General features: G+C 30.1%; 4 protein-coding genes across 5 annotated transcripts; 2 read left to right on the top strand and 2 right to left on the bottom strand.

The window, feature by feature from the left end:
* Window positions 1-2,806: 2,806 nt before the first annotated feature.
* On the top strand, window positions 2,807-4,403 carry LOC8273092 (protein COFACTOR ASSEMBLY OF COMPLEX C SUBUNIT B CCB1, chloroplastic). The gene is made up of 4 exons (XM_002512781.4): window positions 2,807-3,329; window positions 3,424-3,548; window positions 3,801-3,953; window positions 4,066-4,403. The coding sequence occupies exons 1-4, from the start codon at window positions 2,994-2,996 to the stop codon at window positions 4,250-4,252; spliced, it is 801 nt and encodes a 266-aa protein (XP_002512827.3). The 5' UTR covers window positions 2,807-2,993; the 3' UTR covers window positions 4,253-4,403.
* Window positions 4,404-4,779: 376 nt separating this feature from the next.
* Window positions 4,780-7,881, bottom strand: LOC8273093 (cytochrome b-c1 complex subunit Rieske-4, mitochondrial). Its single transcript, XM_002512782.4, has 2 exons — window positions 7,521-7,881; window positions 4,780-5,723 (listed from the first exon to the last, which is right to left on the bottom strand). Exons 1-2 carry the CDS (start codon window positions 7,717-7,719, stop codon window positions 5,080-5,082), a joined length of 843 nt encoding a protein of 280 aa, XP_002512828.1. The 5' UTR covers window positions 7,720-7,881; the 3' UTR covers window positions 4,780-5,079.
* Window positions 7,882-12,846: 4,965 nt separating this feature from the next.
* Window positions 12,847-18,826, bottom strand: LOC8273094 (ethylene-responsive transcription factor ERF113). 2 transcript variants are annotated; one of them, XM_048378265.1, is made up of 3 exons: window positions 18,440-18,826; window positions 14,826-15,085; window positions 12,847-13,989 (listed from the first exon to the last, which is right to left on the bottom strand). In XM_048378265.1, exons 2-3 carry the CDS (start codon window positions 15,013-15,015, stop codon window positions 13,346-13,348), a joined length of 834 nt encoding a protein of 277 aa, XP_048234222.1. In that variant the 5' UTR covers window positions 15,016-15,085; window positions 18,440-18,826; the 3' UTR covers window positions 12,847-13,345. The 2 variants fall into 2 exon arrangements, with proteins under 2 accessions (XP_048234222.1, XP_002512829.3); XM_002512783.4 differs by lacking the exon at window positions 18,440-18,826 and having other exon boundaries at window positions 14,826-15,286.
* An 843-nt stretch (window positions 18,827-19,669) lies between these two features.
* LOC8273096 (N-alpha-acetyltransferase MAK3) lies at window positions 19,670-21,765 on the top strand. The gene is made up of 4 exons (XM_002512785.4): window positions 19,670-20,072; window positions 20,154-20,277; window positions 20,360-20,415; window positions 21,388-21,765. Exons 1-4 carry the CDS (start codon window positions 19,875-19,877, stop codon window positions 21,631-21,633), a joined length of 624 nt encoding a protein of 207 aa, XP_002512831.1. The 5' UTR covers window positions 19,670-19,874; the 3' UTR covers window positions 21,634-21,765.
* Window positions 21,766-22,640: the final 875 nt, after the last annotated feature.

The raw sequence follows: 22,640 nt of genomic DNA on the forward strand, positions 1-22,640 counted from the left end.
CAAGCGCGGCTTGGCTCTAGCCCACTCCTCCTTTTTATTAGCCAATCATCACCAATAATTGTATTAACAAAATAAAACATTTCTTTAATTCTTTTTTTCTTTTTTCATTTATGAGAGGCCCATAGGCAAACTTATTCAAAAAGCTGGTCAATCAGATTTTAATTGCATCTTTCAAATTTAAAATTTGGCTCTCATAGACGATTTTAGTACACGAATAAATATAAAAATTATAAAGATGATTAAGGTTAATAAAAATTCAATATATAATCAAACCTAATTCAGAACAACATAAATTTAAAAAAAATAAAAATTTAATTTTAGTAAATTTATATTTAGATATATTTTTTTATATAAAATATATATAAGTGGTATTTTTAGCATATTTTTAACATAAATTTTTAAATATCTAATTATTTAGTTAAGTTCAAAATATATAATTACTTTAATAAATATCATGAGAATATAAAATAAATAATTCAAATGGTGTAATAAATTTAATATTGTTCAAAAGCTATAGTTTTTTCATATAAATTTGAAAATTTTAATTATTTTATATTATTTAATGAAACCAAATTCTATATAGATCTATAATGCATTAGAAACATAAATCATTCCAAACTATTTAACCCTTAAACTCCTATGAATAAGTTGATTTATAGTTTGAATTTTGAATAAATTTTAATTTTAACAGCCTGGTTCAAATTTATGAACAATAAAATTACATTAAAAATTACAGTGGTAGCTATTTAATTAATAAATATTTGTCTCTGTATCATAATTCCTTTTAACTAAATTATAAAAAATTATATATTTTGATTAGCACTAAATTTTAAATTTTTTCAATCACGCATATAAAAAATAAAAATATGGTCAGTCTTGTACTTAATTTTGAAAATTATGAATAAAATTATATATTTTTGTCACTAGTTGTGGCTTTTTTAGCATAAAAAATAGAAACAAAAATAAAATAAGAAAATGTGTTTGACTTATAATTTTCTAAAAAAATTATGAAGACTTTAGTTTAATATTTATTTTTGTTTATTTTATTCAAATAATTAGATGATATTCCGACTAATTTTTTTGTGTCTTCTTTGACGAATTTAATTGTTAAATAAATTAATCTAGTAGATTATATATTAAGTGATCATTTCAACAATTAAACTCACTATAATATATTAAAAGTCAATTCTCTAATCTTTCAAAAATTATCTTATTCTAATTATTAAAATTAGATAATATTTTGACTTTTTTTTTTAGAAAAAAATATTTTGACTAATTTTATATATTCTTCAATCAATTTAATTTTTCTAGAAATTCTTAAAACTATAATTTAAAATGAATAAAAAATCATTTTGTAAGATAAAAAAAATATTAAATTTGGTTTGATATAAGAGAATGATTGGCATGAGATGGCTGTAAATAGTGGCTCACGGAAAGAATCCAAACATTTATTGATTATGCAATGATTGACCAGGGTCCACGTGACATTAATATACTCATAATTAATTAACTAATTATTATTCAATTCTTATTTTTTTGTATATTTTGAATTTAATAATTCAATATAAAAAATAAAATGACCATAATTAAATAAATATCAAACATACAACTTGTGAATTATGCATTTTTTCTTAATTTTTATTCTATTTTAATTAATTTATTTGTTGTCTAATTATCATAATATAATTGTAGCAAATCAAATGTTAATTTAATAGAAAATCACTAAATTCAATTTATTTACTGTTAGTAAATATAAAACAGGTTGACACTTTTTATATTTTAATAATTGAATAAATATTTAATAAAGAGTGAACAAATATAATATCTGGAATGAGGATAAATTTTTAACACTTTAGCAATTACTAAATTTATATTATTGTTATATTTAATAGTCATACTTTTTATAGCATAATATTACTTTTATTGATATGTTTATATACTAATGTAATATAATAGTGCTAGATTAATAAACTATGAATTATTTTTTAAGAAAAATTAAGAAAGAGGCCAATTTTTTAAAAAATTATGTGTTTTAGTTTTTTTTTTCTCATTATTCAGTCCCATGAAAATAATTAATTCACAAATTATTGAAAAATACAAATAAAAATTAGAATATAATATTTTATAAATATGACACTAAATTGATAGTTATTCAATCTTCACCTTAATAACATCCCCAAAGCAATTATTCTTTTGTTATTTTTTAATTATTTTATCAACTTATACTAATTGTCCTTTTTAGTATTTTATATACAAATAATTTTGTTTTCTTTTTGTTACAAAAATCATCAAAAAATATGCAATTAGATGAATTGATAAGGAGTATGATATGGCTCGGCTTGTCCTGCAAAAGGGAAGGAAGCCGGTCAAAAATGAGATTAGATTTTGAGAGAAGGACTTTGAATATTATATGAGATAGACTTGGGTCTCTAAGTAAACGTTTTATTAATATTCTTTTTCTTGTCTTTACTTCGGCAGCTGCAGTATGAATATTCCACAGCTATAATCCTTTTCATTATTATTATTATTTATTTTTAAACTTATTTTATTTTATTATTAGATTTTTTGACGTTTAAATAATATGATTGAAATTATTAATCAATCAATTATTTCTTTTCTTAAATCCATCAAAAGAATAATAAGATAATAATCCCTTTTTTTTGGTACCACGCATTGTATTTTATATTTCAATCATAATGTTCAGATTTCACTTGAATTGATGTGAACATTTTTAATATGGAGTTAAATTTTACTTGAGAAATCTCAAAAGGTCATAATAATGTATTTTTTAAAAATAATTATATACTAATAAGTCTTGAGTTGGATTACTAGCTGAGAAGGGGAAAAAACAGAGACAAGAGAAGATGAAAAAATCTGGACCATTCATGTTGGCTGATCATTGATAATCCACGCAGAGGCAGAGGTGGACCATGAGCGCTATGAGCTGATAAATCTGAAAGAATTCTTTTCTGGGTTTGCAACAGGCACCGAAAATGGCAGCAGCAGTGGCTAAACTGTTATTATCACCCAATCCACTCTCCATTTCTCTTCCTTCGAAATTATCGTGCAAGAAGCACCATCTATGGCCAGGGCCAGGTCAGGCTCGAACCCCAACAACACCCAATAGACAGGTGGTTCGCGTCGTCTCTCTCCAAGAACATGTTTTATCTTCCTCTGCTATTCTTGTGGAGCAGCTCCACCATGACTCAATGTTTTCAGTGGCAGAGAGCATGGGTTACTCTTCGGCTAGTTACTATACTTCACTTGGTCTTTTTGTTATCTCCGTTCCTGGTCTTTGGTCCCTCATCAAGCGTTCTGTTAAGTCTAAGGTATTATGCTATTCCCGTTTTAGAATCTCTTGATGCTTCAAAACAAATGGGTTTTTTTTTTTCTTTTTATCGTTTTTGTTTTCTTGAATTGTAGATTGTGCAAAAGACGTTTATTGGTGAAGGGGAAGGGAGGAAAGCACCGAATCATGTTGCTGGAGAAATCTTATCTTTTTTCACTAGAAATAATTTTGTGGTCACTGATAGAGGAGAGACTATTACGTAAGTGAACTGCCACTTTCATATCCTTAATTATATCTAATTGCATGCATTTTTACGGCACAGTAGATGATTTTTTCATTACTTAATGGCTAGTCAAAAAGAGGATTTGTGGAAAAGAAAAGGCTAAAGTCATTAATCCAATTAGTTGCGTCCAGATGTAATTTGGAGAGCACTGGAATTATGGTTTCTTTGCAGCAACCAAACCTTTGAGATTTCTTTTAATTATGCTTCTTCTTCTGCCATTGGACATAGGTTTGAAGGCATGATGATACCAAGCCGAGGCCAAGCAGCCTTGCTTACATTTTGCACCTGCATCAGCTTGGCAAGTGTTGCACTTGTGCTTACTATAACTCTACCAGACTTCGGAAATAATTGGTTTTGGATCACCATTCTAAGTCCATTAGCGTAAGTAAAACAACTCCTTTTTCTGGAATCTGACTTCTCTTCAACCGATTTTCTAGTCTTACCTTGGGAGGTGAGGTCCATGGTTCTAATGCTTTTGGAACGGTAAATGCAGAGGAGCATACTACTGGAAGCGGGCATCAAGAAAGGAGCAGATCAAGGTTAAAATGATGGTTTCAGATGATGGTACCTTATCAGAGATTGTAGTTCAAGGTGATGACCAGCAGGTAGAACAAATGAGGAAGGAGCTTCAGCTTAGTGAAAAAGGCATGGTCTATGTTAAGGGCATCTTTGAGAGATGACAGAACACCAATTCTGTTCTCATGGAGTTCACATCTCTGTCAGTGGGTTTTCAGATTAACGATGCAACTATTCTTGCACATGAAAATTTTGAAGAGTATAAAATTATCATAAAGTGTAACAATTCAAATGCAAGCATTCGTATTACTTTAAGTTGGTGAGCTAGTTTCATTATAAAACTCCTCTCATCCTTTCTATGACTTAATGGATGAAATTAACCCGCCCCAGCCTTCATGATTCGTAGTCCATGCTCAAGTTCGAGCCCTCACTTCCCCTCCAATCCCAATGATCCACAAAAGAAAAACTCCCCCTCCCCCCTCCCCTCTGTGCTCAAGTTCGAGCCCTCACTCCCCCTCCAATCCCAATGATCCACAAAAGAAAAATCTTCACGACTTAAAATTCAGTAACTCGGAGTCGGTGCAATGGCTACGCCTATGCCCTCAGAGGATACAAGAATTGCTTTAGTTGTTTACATTACACCATCTCTAATTATAAGTTTGAACCCCAATGGAGAAGAATGAATACGACATAGGAACATCTGGTGCGCACACCATAACATGCTGATTAAAATAAATAACAAAACTATCCTGAAAAATCATCAGGTTTTAAAATAGCATCCATGCTATACGAAGGAACTTATTCAGGATTAAGAGCAACTCCGAACAGCAAAGGTTACAATTACCCAGTTGCATAACATCCCTAAAAAATAAACATGTCCCAAGTAATTGGGAGCACAAAGCAAGATATGCAACAACTCTTCGGCATTATCTGAGTAAATTTAAGAAAAATAAAATATCCAAAAGAACCATGGTCCAGAAAAGTATAAACCTCAGCCAATGAGTAACTTGTTTTCATCCAAAAAGGAGTAAGTAGGCACCTCCAGATTATACGGAGCTGGACCCTTGCGAATCCTTCCAGAGATATCATAATGTGAACCATGGCAAGGGCAAAACCAGCCACCAAAATCGCCAGCATTTGGCAAGGGAATGCAACCCAAATGCGTGCAGACCCCAACGACAATTAGCCATTCAGGATTCTTGACCCTATCTGCATCTGGCTGTGGATCACGAAGAGATGCCAACTCAACACTATTTGCCAGCTTGATATCATCTTCTGTTCGGCGCCTGATGAAAACTGGCTTTCCACGCCATTTAACTGTCACAGTAGTGCCTGGCTCAATGCTTGAAAGATCAACCTCAAGAGAGGCCAATGCCAGAACATCCTTACTCGCAGACATACTCAGCACCAACTTAAGGATAAGAAGTCGAATCAATGAAGCATACACAAACCTGCCACCAGTAAGGACAAAATAGGCAAATGCCCGCTTGCTGGGGTCACCTGGAGGAAAACGCTCATGATTGTACTCATCATAAACTATCTTTGGAGTGGGGTTCTTAATAGCTGCCACAGTTGCTGGAACCTCTGAAACTATGCCATCTTCATTTTTTGGCATGAGTGAATCTGAAGAAAAACCTGAAACCAAGAACAAGCATAACCTTACTACAAACCCCTAAAAATACGGGTGACTGTCCTGTCATGATAGGTAGGCTCCATTCCAAAGCCCCATCTTGATTGTCAACAACCATAAATGAGCATTGACTTGGTGGGAGAAACAAGGAAGAAAAATTTGTGGTCAACAAACATTACACGCTGTTATACATATAAATCCCTCACAACCGTCTCTTCTTGACACAATATTGAATTTTTCAAGATGCCACTGACTACTACACTTGCTCTTCACATGATAACAAATTACCATTTCCTACTAGCGTGATGCTTTTGAAATTTGTCATTTCTCTTAATACCCATGTTTGGCTGCATTTCTTTCTTAAGCCTAACATTTTTTTCTTAAATCTATCAACATTTCTAACTTCAAATTTTCTTGAAATGTATTGGATTGCAGACAAATTCTAATGGATGAGATTTGCAAATTAGCAGATGATATGTCGAAGAAACTGCCATTGCATACTATCTGTGTCTGGGACAAAAAAAAAAAAAGAAAAACAAATGGTATATACCGATTGAGGAACTTGCTTCCAGTACATAGGTAAGCAGAGTGTCCATCAAGAGTCATGTAGTTTCTTTTTGACAGATAAAATGCTTCATTGTGAAATGCTGGGCCAAGGTTAGGGAAACCAAAGGACAATTACTAGATGAAACCAGATGGTTGTCTAGAAATTAGTGACATTTTCAACCCCCTCAACCATGGTATCCATCCTGCTAATGCAGGAAAAAGTATCACAATTTAAAACTGCACCAAAGAACTTACAACACATTCAGTGAGCAAGAAAACCAGCTTAACCAAAGAAAAGAGAATAAAAAAAAGAATTATTGAAAAATTCAAAATTCTGATGTTACAATACTCAACTCTAAAACTGTTTATAACATCTACACCTCTTCTCAATATGGGGCTTCACATCATTCCTTGCTATCATTAATGCAATTCATCTTTTCACAATAATCATTGTGCTTAGACTGCTACACATAAGGGCATATATCATTGCTTCAAGAAGAACCCAGCAGACCCCATACAAATCTAACTTACATCCAACCCACTGCTACAAAGTTATGACTTATCATTTCCAATAAAGATCGGAAATTACAAATCAGAACACCAGTATGCTGTTGCAATGTCCCTAAAGTCCTCTTTTGACATTTCAATTTCACCATAAAGAAAGTCTTTCAGTTTTATAGTTTCATTTCAAATCCCTCAGCCTCACAAATAGGCACATGCATCACTCCTCAAGAAATGCAACAAATCACATACAAGACTATCGTGTATCCATTACGATCTATTATTTCAAATAAAGAACATAATTAAAGATCTCATCACCAATATGCTGTCTTAATTGCCCTAAAATGTCCTATCTTAACATTTTTATTTCACCATACTGAAAGGCTTTCACTTTCGCTCAAAATTCCTTAGCAATACAATCACATTCATGGTGCAAAAGCGGAATCTAATAAAAAAGAAAATAGAAGACACAAAAACAAAAACTGGAGCCGCATGACAGAATCCTGCTAAATTTGTTGCTATGTATATTTTCTGAAATTTAGGAGTTTATGCCTTTAGTCATTTGAATTTTTAACATTTCTATCCAGTAAATTTGTAACATTTCTGTCGTTAGTTTGCTATAGGAGATTGGGAATTTGAATTCTCTAGTTTAATATATAGATCTATGAGCTCCAAAATTAAAACCCTAAACATAAGATTAAAATCAAAACAAAACCCTAAAGTCGAGATGAAAAAAAGAGGGTAAGAACTCAAACCTCTATGAGGGATGTGAAATTGAGGCCGAAAAGCAAAATAATCATTCAATACTTTCGATTTAACATCGTCCGATGAGGATGAATCACCGCCGTTGATTGGGTTCCGCGACGCGATTGCCGAGGTAGCAGCCTGGTTAGGTCTCCACGATGGCTGCGTTGAACATAGAGAAGACAGCCTTCTTGCTGCTACACGCAACATCTTTTACACCTTCTATGACTGTTCTTACGAGTTGTATATTAAAATGTTTATTTTTTGCGTATCGATCGGCGAGTGGTGGCGTGCTGCTTCTCTGCAAGATTTTTGGAACGTTTTGAGACTGAGTTGATGGTGATGATGATCAGAAGGGGAAAGTTACGAGTGACTCTGATTTTGACACGTCTGCATGTATGAAGCATTGATTATGAAAGGGTAAATTTTGCCTTTGGTACTAGAATTTATCCATATGTATCCAATCAGCGTTCAATTCTTCAAATTTTTGCATTGGTACCCCAAATGTTTCTCATCATACTACCCGTTAGAAATTCCTCAATTTTATATGATTTTGCAATCAGATCTCCATACTGTCTTTTAACTCACTGTCTTTTTTTACTCTTTTTTTTATTCCTCAATTTTAGGGTAATGTTAAAGTCATGAGATTTATCTAATTAAGTATTCATGAAATCATTAGAGTGGAGTTTAGTGAATGAATGAATGGCTTGCTTAATTTATACTTGGAATGAGTTAAAATTGTACAATGCATGTGATTTCTAAAATTGTACTTTATCATGAAAGAATTTACATTAACCTGCATTATTTTTCTTGTTATTTTGCATTGCCTAATTTATAGTACTTTACTATCCAAGGGCATATATTTTGGAGTGAAATCAATGCTAAGTTTAAGATGTACAATTTTGATAGATTGATTTTTGCTCCTAAAGTAAGATTTCTAGATTGGAAATAGACGAGAGAGCTTGAGTCAGTACTCGAAGAAAAAGTCATCTTATGGCATCAAAACAATAGCTTGAATGATGGATTGGGAGACTTTAAAAGTGAACATGATGCTATAAAGATGTCTCTGTTTATTAATGATTTGAATATTATGCACATTTATGCAAGGAATAAAGATGAGATGATGCAAGAAGAATTATGGTATAATGTAGTTGATCAACCATAGTAAATGGATAACCAAGAAGATGAAATGATATGAAGGAGCATAACACAATGAGTAGAATGATGAAGACCAAAGTGATGACGCTAATGATCCTAATTAAGAGGAAAATGACTATTGATTCTCATTATAACTCGAGGGATGATGGTGTTGATGATGACACTATGTTTGAGAAGTTTGTTAATAAAGAATTAGAGAAGGATGTATCAAGTAGGGGCTTTAGTAAGCACAAATAGTAATGACTAGGTGAAAGTTTTAGATAAAACTATGTATGCTCCATAAGAAGAGTTGCTCTTGTGCTTTTTAACTGATGTAAGTAATGGAAATTTAAGGTTACATATGTATCTTTTGTTTAATAAAGAGACTGATATGGCTAGTCTAACAATTTAAAACTATATATTATTCAGTTAATTCAAGTAGCTTAAAATGACTATAATAAAGATCCAATTTCTATGTTTAAGCATATTCCTGATTTGCAAAGATCAGGTCAAGGAAGTTGGGAGTACACTTGAACTAAAGAGTAATATAATAGGCATGTTAATGTTAAATGAGTCGTATGAATTATGTGGAGAGGTCTAGGACCAATGAAGTTAGGAATAAATGAACTTTAAGTGCAAAATAATCCAAAAGTCTACTTTTAAGACAAATAAGTATACACTTTGACACAAGTATAATACATGCCATTATAATTTAAGTCCATATAATTTTAGTAACTAATAAAATTTTTTGATGAATTTTAATAAATAAATAAATAACCCAAAAGCCTAAAAGTTTTCTGTTAAATTATCTTCCTCTTCTTTTTATTCTTTTTTCTTTTTCTCACCATCACTAAACCTTAAATTACATACTTTAATCAATACAAATTTACATCATTAATAATACACAACTTAACATTAATTCTCCAATTTTATTTTAATTTCATCAAACACGACCAAGTCTTACACTGTTCTTAGTTGCGAGCTCGATATTAAAATAAATATTCAGTAAAGTATGGGCCTAAGGTTATTGGATTTGGGCTTAAGGGAAGGATAATTTTCTTTTCTTTCTTTATTCTTTTAAGGAAAAATAACAGAGAAAATTCCTGGAAAATGGATGTCAATTGCCTTGCAATTATCAGATGATGCTGATCATCAGCAGCACCAGGATATACAAAAACATTGGCATGGGATTCAAATTTCAGACAGTAGCATTGCAGTAAGCAGTGTCTGAATGGAAAAAGAAAGTAAAAATCGAAGCTCCATTCCTGCCGACGGCAAATTTAGCACGTGCTTTCCTTCCTTGCATGTCATTGTCTCCTTTGACATATATGCATTGTCTATTTCAAGCATCTATTCTTATTCATCCCTTTTGACTTGAATTCAATTAACCCTTTGAGTGTTTTGATGAAATTCATCACAAAATTTTATTATATTTGGAAAAAAATTCTATACAATTTATTTATACATGAATTTTTATGTTTAGTGTTTCTAATAATAATGAGAAGAGAAAAAAATAGAAAGAAGATATTGAGAAAAAATTAAACAAATTGATAGACTGTACTACGAAATATATTAACTTATAAATATAAAATTTATTTGAAAGTTTAACATGTTCTACCATATTATAGTTTATATAATGTTTGATTGAAATTCATTTTCATTTATAAATAAATTGTATTTAGCACTCATTTATAAATACTTTCTTTTTATGTTTGAGGGTTAAATAATAATTTAGAATTCATTTCAAATGAAATAAATATTTTAATACTATAGAATATATTGATTTACTAATGTAAAATTTATTAATTTGAAAATTCTATTTATTGTTTTAGAATTTAGGTTTGTTATAACAAATTTTATAAGTTTAATTGTGTATAATTTTTAATGAACTTTTATTTCAACTAAACACACATAGACTCTAGACTTAAAAATGAATTCTGTACAATTTAATAGAATTCATTGCTACCAAATACAATTAATGTCAGCTATATTTTCATAAATTTAATTAAATTCAAATTTTAAATAACCTTTTTATTTCAATCAAATACATAAAACTTAAATTTTTAAATTAACTTCATAAATCAAACTTTAATCAATCTACCACTATATTTACCAAATACTAAAATAAATAGCTATATTTACTGGATAAGTATCTTTTTTTTTTTCTTAAAAGTTAATTACACACAGTCATGATAGAGCACAAAATTTCATCATTAATTGTAGTGAACATCATGGTCAAAAGTATTTTGATAAAGGTTAGTATACCTAAACAACATCAAAATAATCTAATTAAGAGGTTTAATTACAAAAAAAGAATAATCAAACATCATTTTTGTGTGATTTTACAAATTCCTTTATTGTTTTAATTTCCGTACTTTTTTTTCATAGTTACATCTCTTAATTAAATAATAAAATATTCTTACATAACTTTGATGTATACACTATAACTAATAAGAGAATAACACATATGAATGGATGATTTATATTTAATATTGAATGATTGATACATATTTTGTTATTTAAAACTAATTAATATGTAACAAATATTTATCGGTTTAGTGTATAAATAGGAACACATACTAAATCTAGATAAGAATTTTCCTTTAAATAATTGAGATTGTTTGACCATGGTAGATGGTATCTTCTTTATTTCCAATCTATTTATGGAAGGGTGGACAATTCATGGTTATATCACACGTCGGATCGAGTAGAATTAATGCACTTTTTTTATCTTTTGATTTCTTTTCTCATTTGTCAGTTTTTTATTTAAATAGTTTGGTCACTTATACATTGCTACGAGAGGTTGAAATTCCAATAGTCTTAGATTAGGATTTTTGTTAATTATTCTCGATGTTTTGTAGTTAACGAGTGCTACATATTTAATAATTAAACGTAATTTGATAATAGTTAAATCATATTAGATTCGAACGATAACAAGACAAAAATAGAAAAATATAATATCGAATAAAATAAACATCAAAGTTAAAATTAGAATAAAATGGCAATAGGTTAAAAGGATATGATAGAATACAATTGCATTGTATATAACTTTGTGCTATGTTTTGCTTTTTATTTTTATTTGGTTGAAAAAATTATTAAAAATATATATTTTTATATAATTAATTTAATCAATGAATAATGTGATAAACTGAATATATTTAATAATTTTTTATTTAATAAAAAATATAAAATAAAAAGTAACAACTGAGTTAAAAGTTTTTTAAAAAAATTTATACCTTTTATATAAATTCTATCCGATACACTCTAAATTAATTATATATATACCAAAAAATCGTGCAACGGTGATGATTGTCGCTGGGATTGCACTAATAAGGTTATGCATGCTTGCAATCAGAGGCAAGCTAACATGACAGCAACAGCCGCAAAGATTGACGAGCGAGACAGCCGAAAGCATTCATTCACCTTTGAAATGCAAAATCATATCCTAAAAGAAAATGATCTTACATATTCATATATATATATATGTATTATCATGGGTTGCTGTCAGCTAGCAAAATGGGAGGTGAACCTGGCCTTGAATTCCCAAAGAAATGTCATATCTCATAAATATATATGTAGTTTGATGCTACCTTTTATCAACAAGTGAAGAACCTTCTATGCTTTTTGTCCCACTTCACTCTCTTGTCTTTCTTCAGTTTTCCTTTTTTTTGCTTTCTTTTCTTCTTCTTTAATCTTAACTTGAAATCAACTGGGTTTTGCTGAAATGGCTTTCTCTCCTCCTCCTTAATTTTCACATATTTGGATATATTCTTTGAAAGTGGGGGACAAAGTTAGGGTAATATGCACTTCAAGTATATATTATAAACATAGAATAGCCTCTTTATTAAGTATATTATTCTCAAGCATGTGTACCTTTCTGTTTACCTTTGATTGAAAAGAATATTATTGGACTTTTATGATGGCCAATTGAGATATCTAAGTTTGGGATTTTGATATTACAACTCTACATATATTCAGCATTTTTATTTTCATAAATAATGAGGGATGGACTTTACAGATAATTAATTCTGTATTAATATTTCTTTTTGGTATTTTTTAAATACATTTCCTCCTCAATCTATCACTTAACTGTTTGACTTGTATAGTCAGCAAAAACATTTAGTAAATCAAATGATGATCATCAATGAAAATTCTCAACTAGTTTCCTTCATTCATCAAATGATGATAGAAGACATAAGCTTAAACTCAAACACATATTAAGCATATTGTTACTGAAACTCTCTCAAACACATGTTAAGCATATCATTTTACATCATCTGATTGAACATGATAATGGCACATTCGGAAATTAGGTTACATCCTAATCTTTGGTTGGTTTCAGCTTCGTCCAATGGATGCAGTGAAAGCGATATTTCTTTGTCATGGTTCCAGTGGTTTATATACCTGCCTTCATTTTTTGTACTAGAGTACAAATACAAGATAGATAGAAGAAAATGCATCGACCTTAAGATCATCCGAAGAAGATATGGTCTGTGGCAAAAGTTAGGGGACTAAAAGAAAAACACATGCATGCCCTCTTTCAAATGTGCAAATACAGGAAATCCCATAAAATAATGAACTTCTTTGAAAGGTAGTGAGCTTGAAGCTGCATTATCTCTTTCTATGTGCGCCGATCAGCTGAGACTTTAACCGCAGTTCATGCTTTTCGGCTTCTTGTGAAGTCCTGAACCCTAATACGTCAGAAGGGAGCATTACCGTGATCAAATTCCCTCTCCTGCTGATGACTATGGGTACCAGAAGAAAAACCTGCGGGCATCTGGGGGAGAAACCTAGAAAAAAATTCTTCTTCTGCAGCTGGCTGCAATTGTTGGGATAATCCTGAGGAAGCTGATGAAGAAGATGTCATAGACAAACAAGGGGAAACAAAGGGTTCTTGATTATAATTAAGACCACCTGAACCAACATATTGTAGATAACTATCATCATTGCTGGAAAGGAGCTGGGCGTACTGATAAAGATTTGGGAATTCTTCAGGTATTGCTGCAGGTGGACGAATGATGGGAAGAGGAGGTGGAGGAAATTGTGAAGGAGCAAAAACATTATAATTGTTATTAGGAACAAGAATTGCATTTTGATTAGTCGCCATGAAGCTTAAATTATCTGGTCTTGCTCCGGCTCCTTGAACGCGTTCGGGGAAGTTGAGCTTTGCTTTAGTGCCTTTAAATTTAAGAGCAGCTGCATCATAAGCAGTCGCTGCAGCTTCTGCCGTGTCAAATGTTCCAAGCCAGACACGAGCAGCCTTCTTCGGGTCACGGATTTCGGCCGCCCACTTCCCCCATGGTCTCTGCCTTACACCTCTATAGTGTCTTCTTCTCATGTTCCCTAGTTTATGTCAAATAAACATAAGCCACGCATTATAATAATATACAACTCTGAATGCTACAGCTAAAAATTTCCAAGAGAATTAAAATTGCTTAGGGAAAGATAATAATATTAGAATCATCTGGAAAACCCTAAGGTTATTATCAGTTTGAATTCCAGTGACGCCTAGAAATGAAAGGAATTAGTCTCGACTAACAAGAGAATAAAAAGAGAGAAATCGATAGAAATTTGCACTTTTATGATTTTTTATTTATTTATGGAAAGCCTAACAAACCGTGAACTACACAACATATATAATTATATTTTTGTCTTCGCCATTCAGATAAAAACTCACTCAGTGAAAATAAAATTATTCGAACCTGAGATCTCTTGCTGTTGCTCTTTTTACATTTCTAATTTAGTCCTAACATGTAATATTCCACTACAGTGCACTCACAACCCGGAAAGAACTTAATTCCTAAACAAATGCAAAACAATTTTTTCTTTTCTTTATGGTTCTCTTTTAGGTTTTCAGAAAATTTTGAAGATATACCAATACCTCAAATGCAAAATAATCGTTCTTTGATTAAAAAGGAAAAAGAAATTAGTCCTCTTCGCAAAATGAATGATTCGAAATGAAAGTGAGAGCAAAAGAAAGACTTAAAAGAGAGTTCACTTCCATAACCTAAAGGCAACTAATAATTGATTTATTAAACCAGTAATCTCTTTTCTGATCCTGAGGGCAAGTGTAGACACTCTCCTGTCACGTTTTAGTTAATTTTAATGTGGAAAATTCAGATAATCAAGAAAGATCACGCGGCAGGTAGTAGGTCAGCGGATATGGCACTATTGATTACCTTGATCATTTGTAGTTGGAGAAGTAGTAGTGTAATGTCCTGCCCTACCTGCTGCAGACTGATCAAGAGGATTTCCCTGCACATGTTCCAGCCTGTTGTTGCTGGCCATGGCATGATCAAGAACATGGGCAAGCAAGACATGATCTTGCTTTCCCTTTTCTTCTGATACATCAGAAGGAAGTGGCCTCATTCCAAGCCTTCGATCCACCTTGTTAACCTCTTGAACTTCTTGCTGCTTTCTTTGTAGTGAGTTTTTTTAGCTGTAGATATAGTGCATGAGTAGAGATCTCTTAAAGGAAGATAATATTAGCTATATGTATTAGCCAAAAAGGCAGGTGGAGATTTGTGGTTTGATCTGTATGATGATGATAAAGATGAATAAAGCCAAGAAAGATATCAATAAAAAAGATATTGTGATACTGTGAGAGAAAAAGAAAAAAGAAGTTTTATAGCAAGAAGAGAAAAATAAAGGAGAAGAAGAAAGGAAGAAGGGGAGAAGGAGAAAATTGACAGGAGATTAAATAAAAGGGTGAGGGTTGCTTGTAGGGTTCTGATTGCTTCAAGTTAAAGTCAAGTCTTATTTGTCCCTTGGATGTGAAAATTGATAGGAAGGAAAAAAAAGAAGGAAATTTATTACTATATATAAAAATCTATCTTACATATTTATATAGCACAACGTACATTTTGATATTTGATATTAGATTATTTATATATATTTCATTATTTTAAAATTAATAAATATGTATTAATTATCTGTCAACTTAGTGTACATATAAAAATATATATTAAATTTAGTGTATAATTTGTCACTCTCTTAATACCAGCATGAATCATTCAAATTTTAATTTTAAAATTATCTATATATAAATTTTAGTCCAGTTGTAAATTATCAATCAATATTAGCTTAGTAACATTGAAATTGTCTTTAAATTGCTATCAGATTTGAGTTTCAATAAATAAGTTAAATAATCAATAAAAAGGGTAGCTCCAAGAATAGATATAAAGGCATTTTGCAAGTGAATTTATTAATTTTAAGATATTTTGTCCATTTCAAGAAATTAAATTTATACAAAAAGGATATCACCAAACGAAACTATACAAGAAGGAAACGAAAAAGAATAGATTTTCTCAACAAGTTCTTTAAAATTGGCTCACATATTTCAGTATTTCAGTTGATGAACTTGCTATTGCCAGTGATCATTCTAATGAATATGAATATTTTATAGAAGTAATGTGCTGGTAATAGTCAAAACAAAAAACAAAAAATTGAAGAGAAAACCTTTCTCTATTTCTTTCAGTCTTTAAGGAAAAATATAAAATAGATTTTTCTTTCTATTTATATTTCTTTCTTTTCCTTTTGTCTTCTTTCTATTACTTATAATTCTAGACAAAAATAAAATTTAAATATTCTTTTTAAGAAAACCTTTCTCTCAACTTCCATACTATCATATACAGCATACATGTGGCTTGTGTTATGACATGTAAACTTTGAGCATGTAATAAATTCATAAAAATAAAAAATTCTTTACTTTTAAGTGTTCGTCTTTTTAGGTTTACTAATTTAAAATAATTAAATATATATTAATTATTTTATATAAAATATAAAAATATTACCATATCTAGTAACACATTTTTATAACGATACTCAATATAAGAATAACTACTACATAATAAATAATTGCGATCTCAATTTGAGTTAGTTATAAATAGAAATAAACTTTTTATTGTAATAAATTGTAAATATTTTATATTATAAATTATAAATTTCGTTTTAAAAAAATATTTCATTATATAGTAATATTTATATATATTTTTAAAAATATATATATATTATGTTATATTTTGTCTTACTGTATATTGTTTTGTCTCATCAATTTTATTTGTATAATACAACAATATATTAACGTATTTTATCTCTAGTTACTATCATTTCACCAATAATATTAAGTATTAAGTCAAAAGACAAATTTGAATACTCAAATTTCTATTAAATTATAACTTTCTGGTAGTCATAAGTTTTATTGGGTCTCAAATACATAGACTATAAGAAAGTCTTTAACTGTATATATTACTTACTTATCCATACATATATGTAAATGCTAAGATACATGAAATTAATTCATAAACAACAGAAGTGTTTCATAATAGTGGCAAACCCTTTTGTAAAACATATATTTCTTGTATAATTAATTATTCCATGCTGATGATCAATAAAGCTTCTCCCTAACTATAAATATTGATTAAAATTCAGTGTAACCTAAGATTAAAATTTAGAGACAACTCATATACAGTAAAATTCTAAAAAAAAAAACGGTGGATCCAACTTAATATGCATTAGATGATACCCAATAATTGCAAAATGGAAACAAAAGAGTTAGTGCATGCCCACATCAAAATATAGAACAGTGAAAGGTGGAGTGGTGTCGGTGAAGGGCTAGAAAAGGCATATTGGTAGCTTAATTTACAAATACTAATTTGATATTCTCCTCCTTAACTGTGTTTCAAGGGGAATTTGCTTTAGGTTATCAACTGTCGACCTTTGAACTTTATTAGCTGCTGAAGAAAAAAAAAAAAAAAAATTACTTGTGCCGTGTTAAACCTTCTAATCAACCATCCTTATATCAAGAATTTCAAGATATAGATTGAGGAATCACTACTAATTGGATGCCTTTTTCAGGTCATCCATTTCGGCTCTGCCCATTCATTGACATCTTTAAGAAAGAGATGGCGCATGGTTTCATGTCAATTCTTGATGAGTATGCCTCTGCATGTGTACATATGCCAGTCTTAGTCCTTAGTATTAGAACTTCATCATCATCAGAAAAGTCCAATTTCTTTCACTTATAACCACGTTTAACAACAAAAGAAACACACACACACACACACACAAAAGAATGATTGGAAGACTTGGTCCAGTAGGATTAATGATACAAAATATGTTCACTTTCTGAAATTTTTGTTTGAAGTTTGTATATCGTGTTATTATAAATAAAATCAATTATATGGTCAGTCGTATTGGTTTCTGTTTATATCGGTCAATATATAACTATTATTAATAATTTTATAATTGAAAGGATTCAATTAATTTTTCTATGAGTTAGATATATACAACGACATTCTAAGAAGAATTTACTTTCTCAATTCACTAATTTACAACATTAAAAATTTAGAGGATTTTGAAGGTTTCAAGAGATAAAGTATACCTACACCTTTCAAAATTTTAGGTTTTAAAACCTTTTGGTCCTCAGGATAATAATATCCTTACATAAATGAAATAAAGGGGTGAATTGTAATTTTATAATAAATTTAGTATATTCACTAAAATAAATAAATAAATTGATATTTATGTATAAATATTTTATATTCTAACTTATAAATATATCAATTATTATACTAGGCAATAATTTTTTTTGTCAAAATCAAAGTAAAACTAGCGCCGCCCCTACCATAACAATGGCAAGTAACGAACAGCTAGAGCTAATGGACATATATTTTTTAGAGTAGCAAAATAATTATAATTAAAAAGAAAAAAAGAATTGCATGAATGAATTTATATATATATATATATATATATATATAGAGAGAGAGAGAGAGAGAGTAAAGCATATACTCACCTTAGTCATCAATAACTGGCTGGCCTTGAAGAAGTTGTTGGCAGATATATAGAGAAGATCATCTTGCCATCTTCCTCTTCGATCTCCTGATCTTTTCATGCCTCCCAATCCTGTAAGTAACTAATTAAGAATCTTGCATAATTTATTTATTCATCATCAACTTGATCAATTTCGCTCTCGCGATTAAACTTTTGATATGCGTGGGCATGTCTGATCTCAGACATATAATTATTCAGATGAACACAGACAGATAAAAGAAAGAAGGAAACTGCTGATTCTATGCAGAGGATGAAAAGAATGAAGATGAAAAAGAGTGATTTAAGTTAAGAATAGGGTTAGGCTGTATACTTGTAGGGTTTTCATTGCTGCACGTTAAAGTGATGTATCTGTCACCTAGAACTCCAATTCTATAAATAAATAAATAAATAAGTTTACCAAAATGTTAAAAGAAGAATTAACATTACTGCAATATGAAAAGACTCCAGTGCCATTACTTGTAATATTTTTAAATTTTTCTTAACTTATATATTTCGCTTTATCTGATATATTTGATTTTCTATATTTAATTTATAAAAAGTTTGTTTTCAAATTTTCAAAATGGTATTTTGATTTAATAAATAAATAATATAAAAAATATAATGCAATCATATAATTTAAAATATATATATTGAATAAAAAAATACAAAAACAATATATATAACATAATTTTTTAATCTTTTGAACTTTTTAGTTCAAGAAATAAAAATTTGAATGCAGTAAATAAATAAAAATAAAAAAAATATTTTTTATATATTAAATTAAAATGAGAATTAAATTTTATTTTAATAATTTTATTATTGGTTTTAATAATAATATTTAATTATTATAAAAATAAGAATAACATTTCATTTGTTATTATAGTATGTACAATTATATAAAAATGATATAAATATAAATAATAAGATATTATTTTATTTATCTAATTATTTATAACTAATTTAACTTGATTTTTCTGAAAATAAAAAATTTATTTTTTAAAAAAGTATGAGTAATAAAAATCAGTCATTTCTACTCCTATTTCTATCATTTTTTTTTTACCATCCAAACCACTTTGACATGTGAAAACCGTTTTTCTTTTGGAAAAAAGAAAAATCCTATTTGAAAACAAGAGAAAAGATTGTCAGGCCAGGCTGACCTTGATAACGGGCCTGGTCCTGACCCGATATATATTGTAGATCTTCCGGGCTAACCTTGGTAATGGTTCCACTCCTGACCCGAATAGGAATAAATGCTCATCACACTGGATAGCACAGCCATCGCGTCATGTGTTGTGTTTATTACTCCCACGGGGAATGCCTAGGCTCGCCGTAGCGTAAGCCGTTAACCTCCTTTCGAAGGAGAACGAAACCATCAGCGCCGCCGTCGTTGAGCGAGAAATAGAAAGAAGAGAAAAAGAATGGAAAAAAGTAAAGAAATAAACGAAGAAAGAGATAAAAAAGAAGAGTTCGATGCATCGGAAATAGAATACGTAAGCTACGGCGGGGAACATCACTTACCGTTAATCATGAGCCTGGTCGACCAAGAACTTAGCGAGCCTTACTCAATTTTCACTTACCGTTACTTCGTTTATTTATGGCCTCAACTCTCTTTCCTGGTACTTCAATTTCTGCAATTTTATAAATTGACCTAACGCTCTGTGTTTGGAGTTTGATTTTTTGTTTTTGATTTATTTTAGGCGTTTCATAAACGTAAATGCGTAGGGACGGTGGTCTGCAAGATGGGAGAGCATAGGAATACAACGTTTAGAGGCTACATTGCTATGTTAGTTGTTATCAAACCTTATAGAGGAAGAGGCATTGGTAATTTAATAGCGTATCTCTCTTATTTCTATCGATTTACACTGAAATATTGCTGCATTAAGTTTAATTCTTGACGTTGCAGCTACTGAACTTGTTACTAGATCAATTAAAGTGATGATGGAATCAGGCTGTGAAGAGGTATGATTATCAGTCTCGGTTTAAATCAATCAAATTCCTGATTACTTCTCATTTCTTATTTACAATTGCAAGAATAGCATGTATTAATTGTCAAATCTTTGTTGTTAAGATCATGTTTCTCATTTATTTCTTTTCTATAACTTTTGACGTAGAATTTGTATCTACTTGACCTCTCCTCTTGTGAACAAGCTTGTTGGTTGTAAGTAATGTAGTCACCTAGAGATATCCTTGCTAATATATCTATGCACACAATAAACTCTATTGATTTTATTACAGTTGCTTCAGCAACGCAATCTGTTTGAATGTCAATTCTTCTGGAAAAATTGGTTTCTCATATCAGTGTCCTACCATGGAAACTTTTACAGTAGTTTATTAGGAAGTATGATCTGTGCCACGAGAAAAGAAAATGTTATGATTCAGGGAAAGGCTTCTCTTTTCTTTTGTCATAAATGTTCGCTAGTTTAACAGCTCAATGATTTGATGAGGCGTTGCAGCTAAATGTTGTTGAGATATGCTGAGCTTTCAGGTCATACTGTCACTGTGATTAATGCTTTAGTTCCATTATTGTTTGACTTAACTTATTAGATGCTGTTGCATCCTGTCTGCAATTTACTAAAAGGATTCAGTTCTGAGAAGGGGAAAGTTATTTTGTAGAAAAAGATGTTGTTTTGTGTTCAATGAGTTTTGTTTTCCTCATCCACCTATAATTGAGTATCGATATGTCCTAAATTAACTTTATAGTGTTTTTTCTTTCCGGTGCCATTTTGTTGTTAAGAATCTAGACTTACGCCACCGCAAAACTATGGATATACTTATCTGCCGTATAAAATTTTTTTATTTAAGATTTATGATCTGACATTACTTATCTTTACGCGGGATGAATTGAAAGCTAGCTCCAATAAACTAGTTAAGTAGACTATTCGGATTTTCTTCTCCTTTATCTGGCGTTCATTGTTTATTTATTTTCTGAAGGTGACATTAGAAGCAGAAGTTACAAACAAAGGAGCACTTGCACTATATGGTCGTCTTGGGTTTATTAGAGCAAAACGGCTCTTTCATTACTATTTGAACGGTGTTGATGCATTTCGTTTGAAGCTACTGTTTCCCCAACCACATATACACCCCTCACTAACTATGGCGGCCCAAATAGAAGATAGCCATAGAAATAATGATCATATGCCGGAGGAAGGGTGCTGTGGATCCCATTGTGGCTTGTAATTTAAAATTTTTGGATATTGAAGTTTGGCCATTTTTCTTGCAAGAAGTTTTGCCATACGTGATAAAAAAAACTGAAGCTATTCATTGTATTAGTCAAGCCACTGTGAAATTGTTACCTGATCTATTTGGATATGTGTGTCATCTTGTTTCTAGTCATCAGATTATGATAAACATTCTGAATAGGGATGGCAACGGCGCTAATGAGGAATCCCTATCCCTATGGGCAGAAGAAAACTCAGCCTCGTCCTTGTAGGGATCCCCACTAGGGCTGATCATGGATCTTGGTGATTCCCGCCCGAATCGAATAACCGTACCGAAAAGTACCAGAACCGAAAAAAACTGAAAGTTTTTATAACCGAATTGAACCGATCCGAATTTTTTTACTATTACGGTATGGTATTGATTCTTTAGTAAAAACCGCATTATACGGACTAAACCGTAGAACCAAATTTTTATATATATTTATAAATAATTATTTATATTATATAAATAATACATATATTAAAAAAATAATACATATACTCTATAAAAAATTATTTTATATTTATCATTTATATAATTCAAGCAATTGCTATCGGAAATATAAAAAATAATACATATTAAAAATAACTATAATATTATAATATACTTTATACTCTATAAAAAATATAAGTTATATATTAATATGTCACATAGTATATTGATACTAGTAATTTAGTATACATACTATAATACTATATTTGAAATTTATTTACTATCTAGAAATTTTGACAAGTTAATTAAAAATTACTTAATTTAATAAAAAGTTATATAAATTAGTAAGATTTATAAAAGATATTATTATATAAATATAATATTATTTACACTATATTTATTAATAAATTAATTTTTAATTATATAATATTTTTATTTTAAGAATAATAATATTAATTATACTAAAAGTATTAATTTATATAAATATTAAAATTAAGAAATAAATATTATAAAAATGATTTTTATATTATTATACTAATAAAACTTAAAAAATA

Source organism: Ricinus communis, chromosome 8 (genome assembly GCF_019578655.1).
Source record: "Ricinus communis isolate WT05 ecotype wild-type chromosome 8, ASM1957865v1, whole genome shotgun sequence".
In the NCBI taxonomy this organism is placed as follows: Eukaryota; Viridiplantae; Streptophyta; class Magnoliopsida; order Malpighiales; family Euphorbiaceae; genus Ricinus; species Ricinus communis.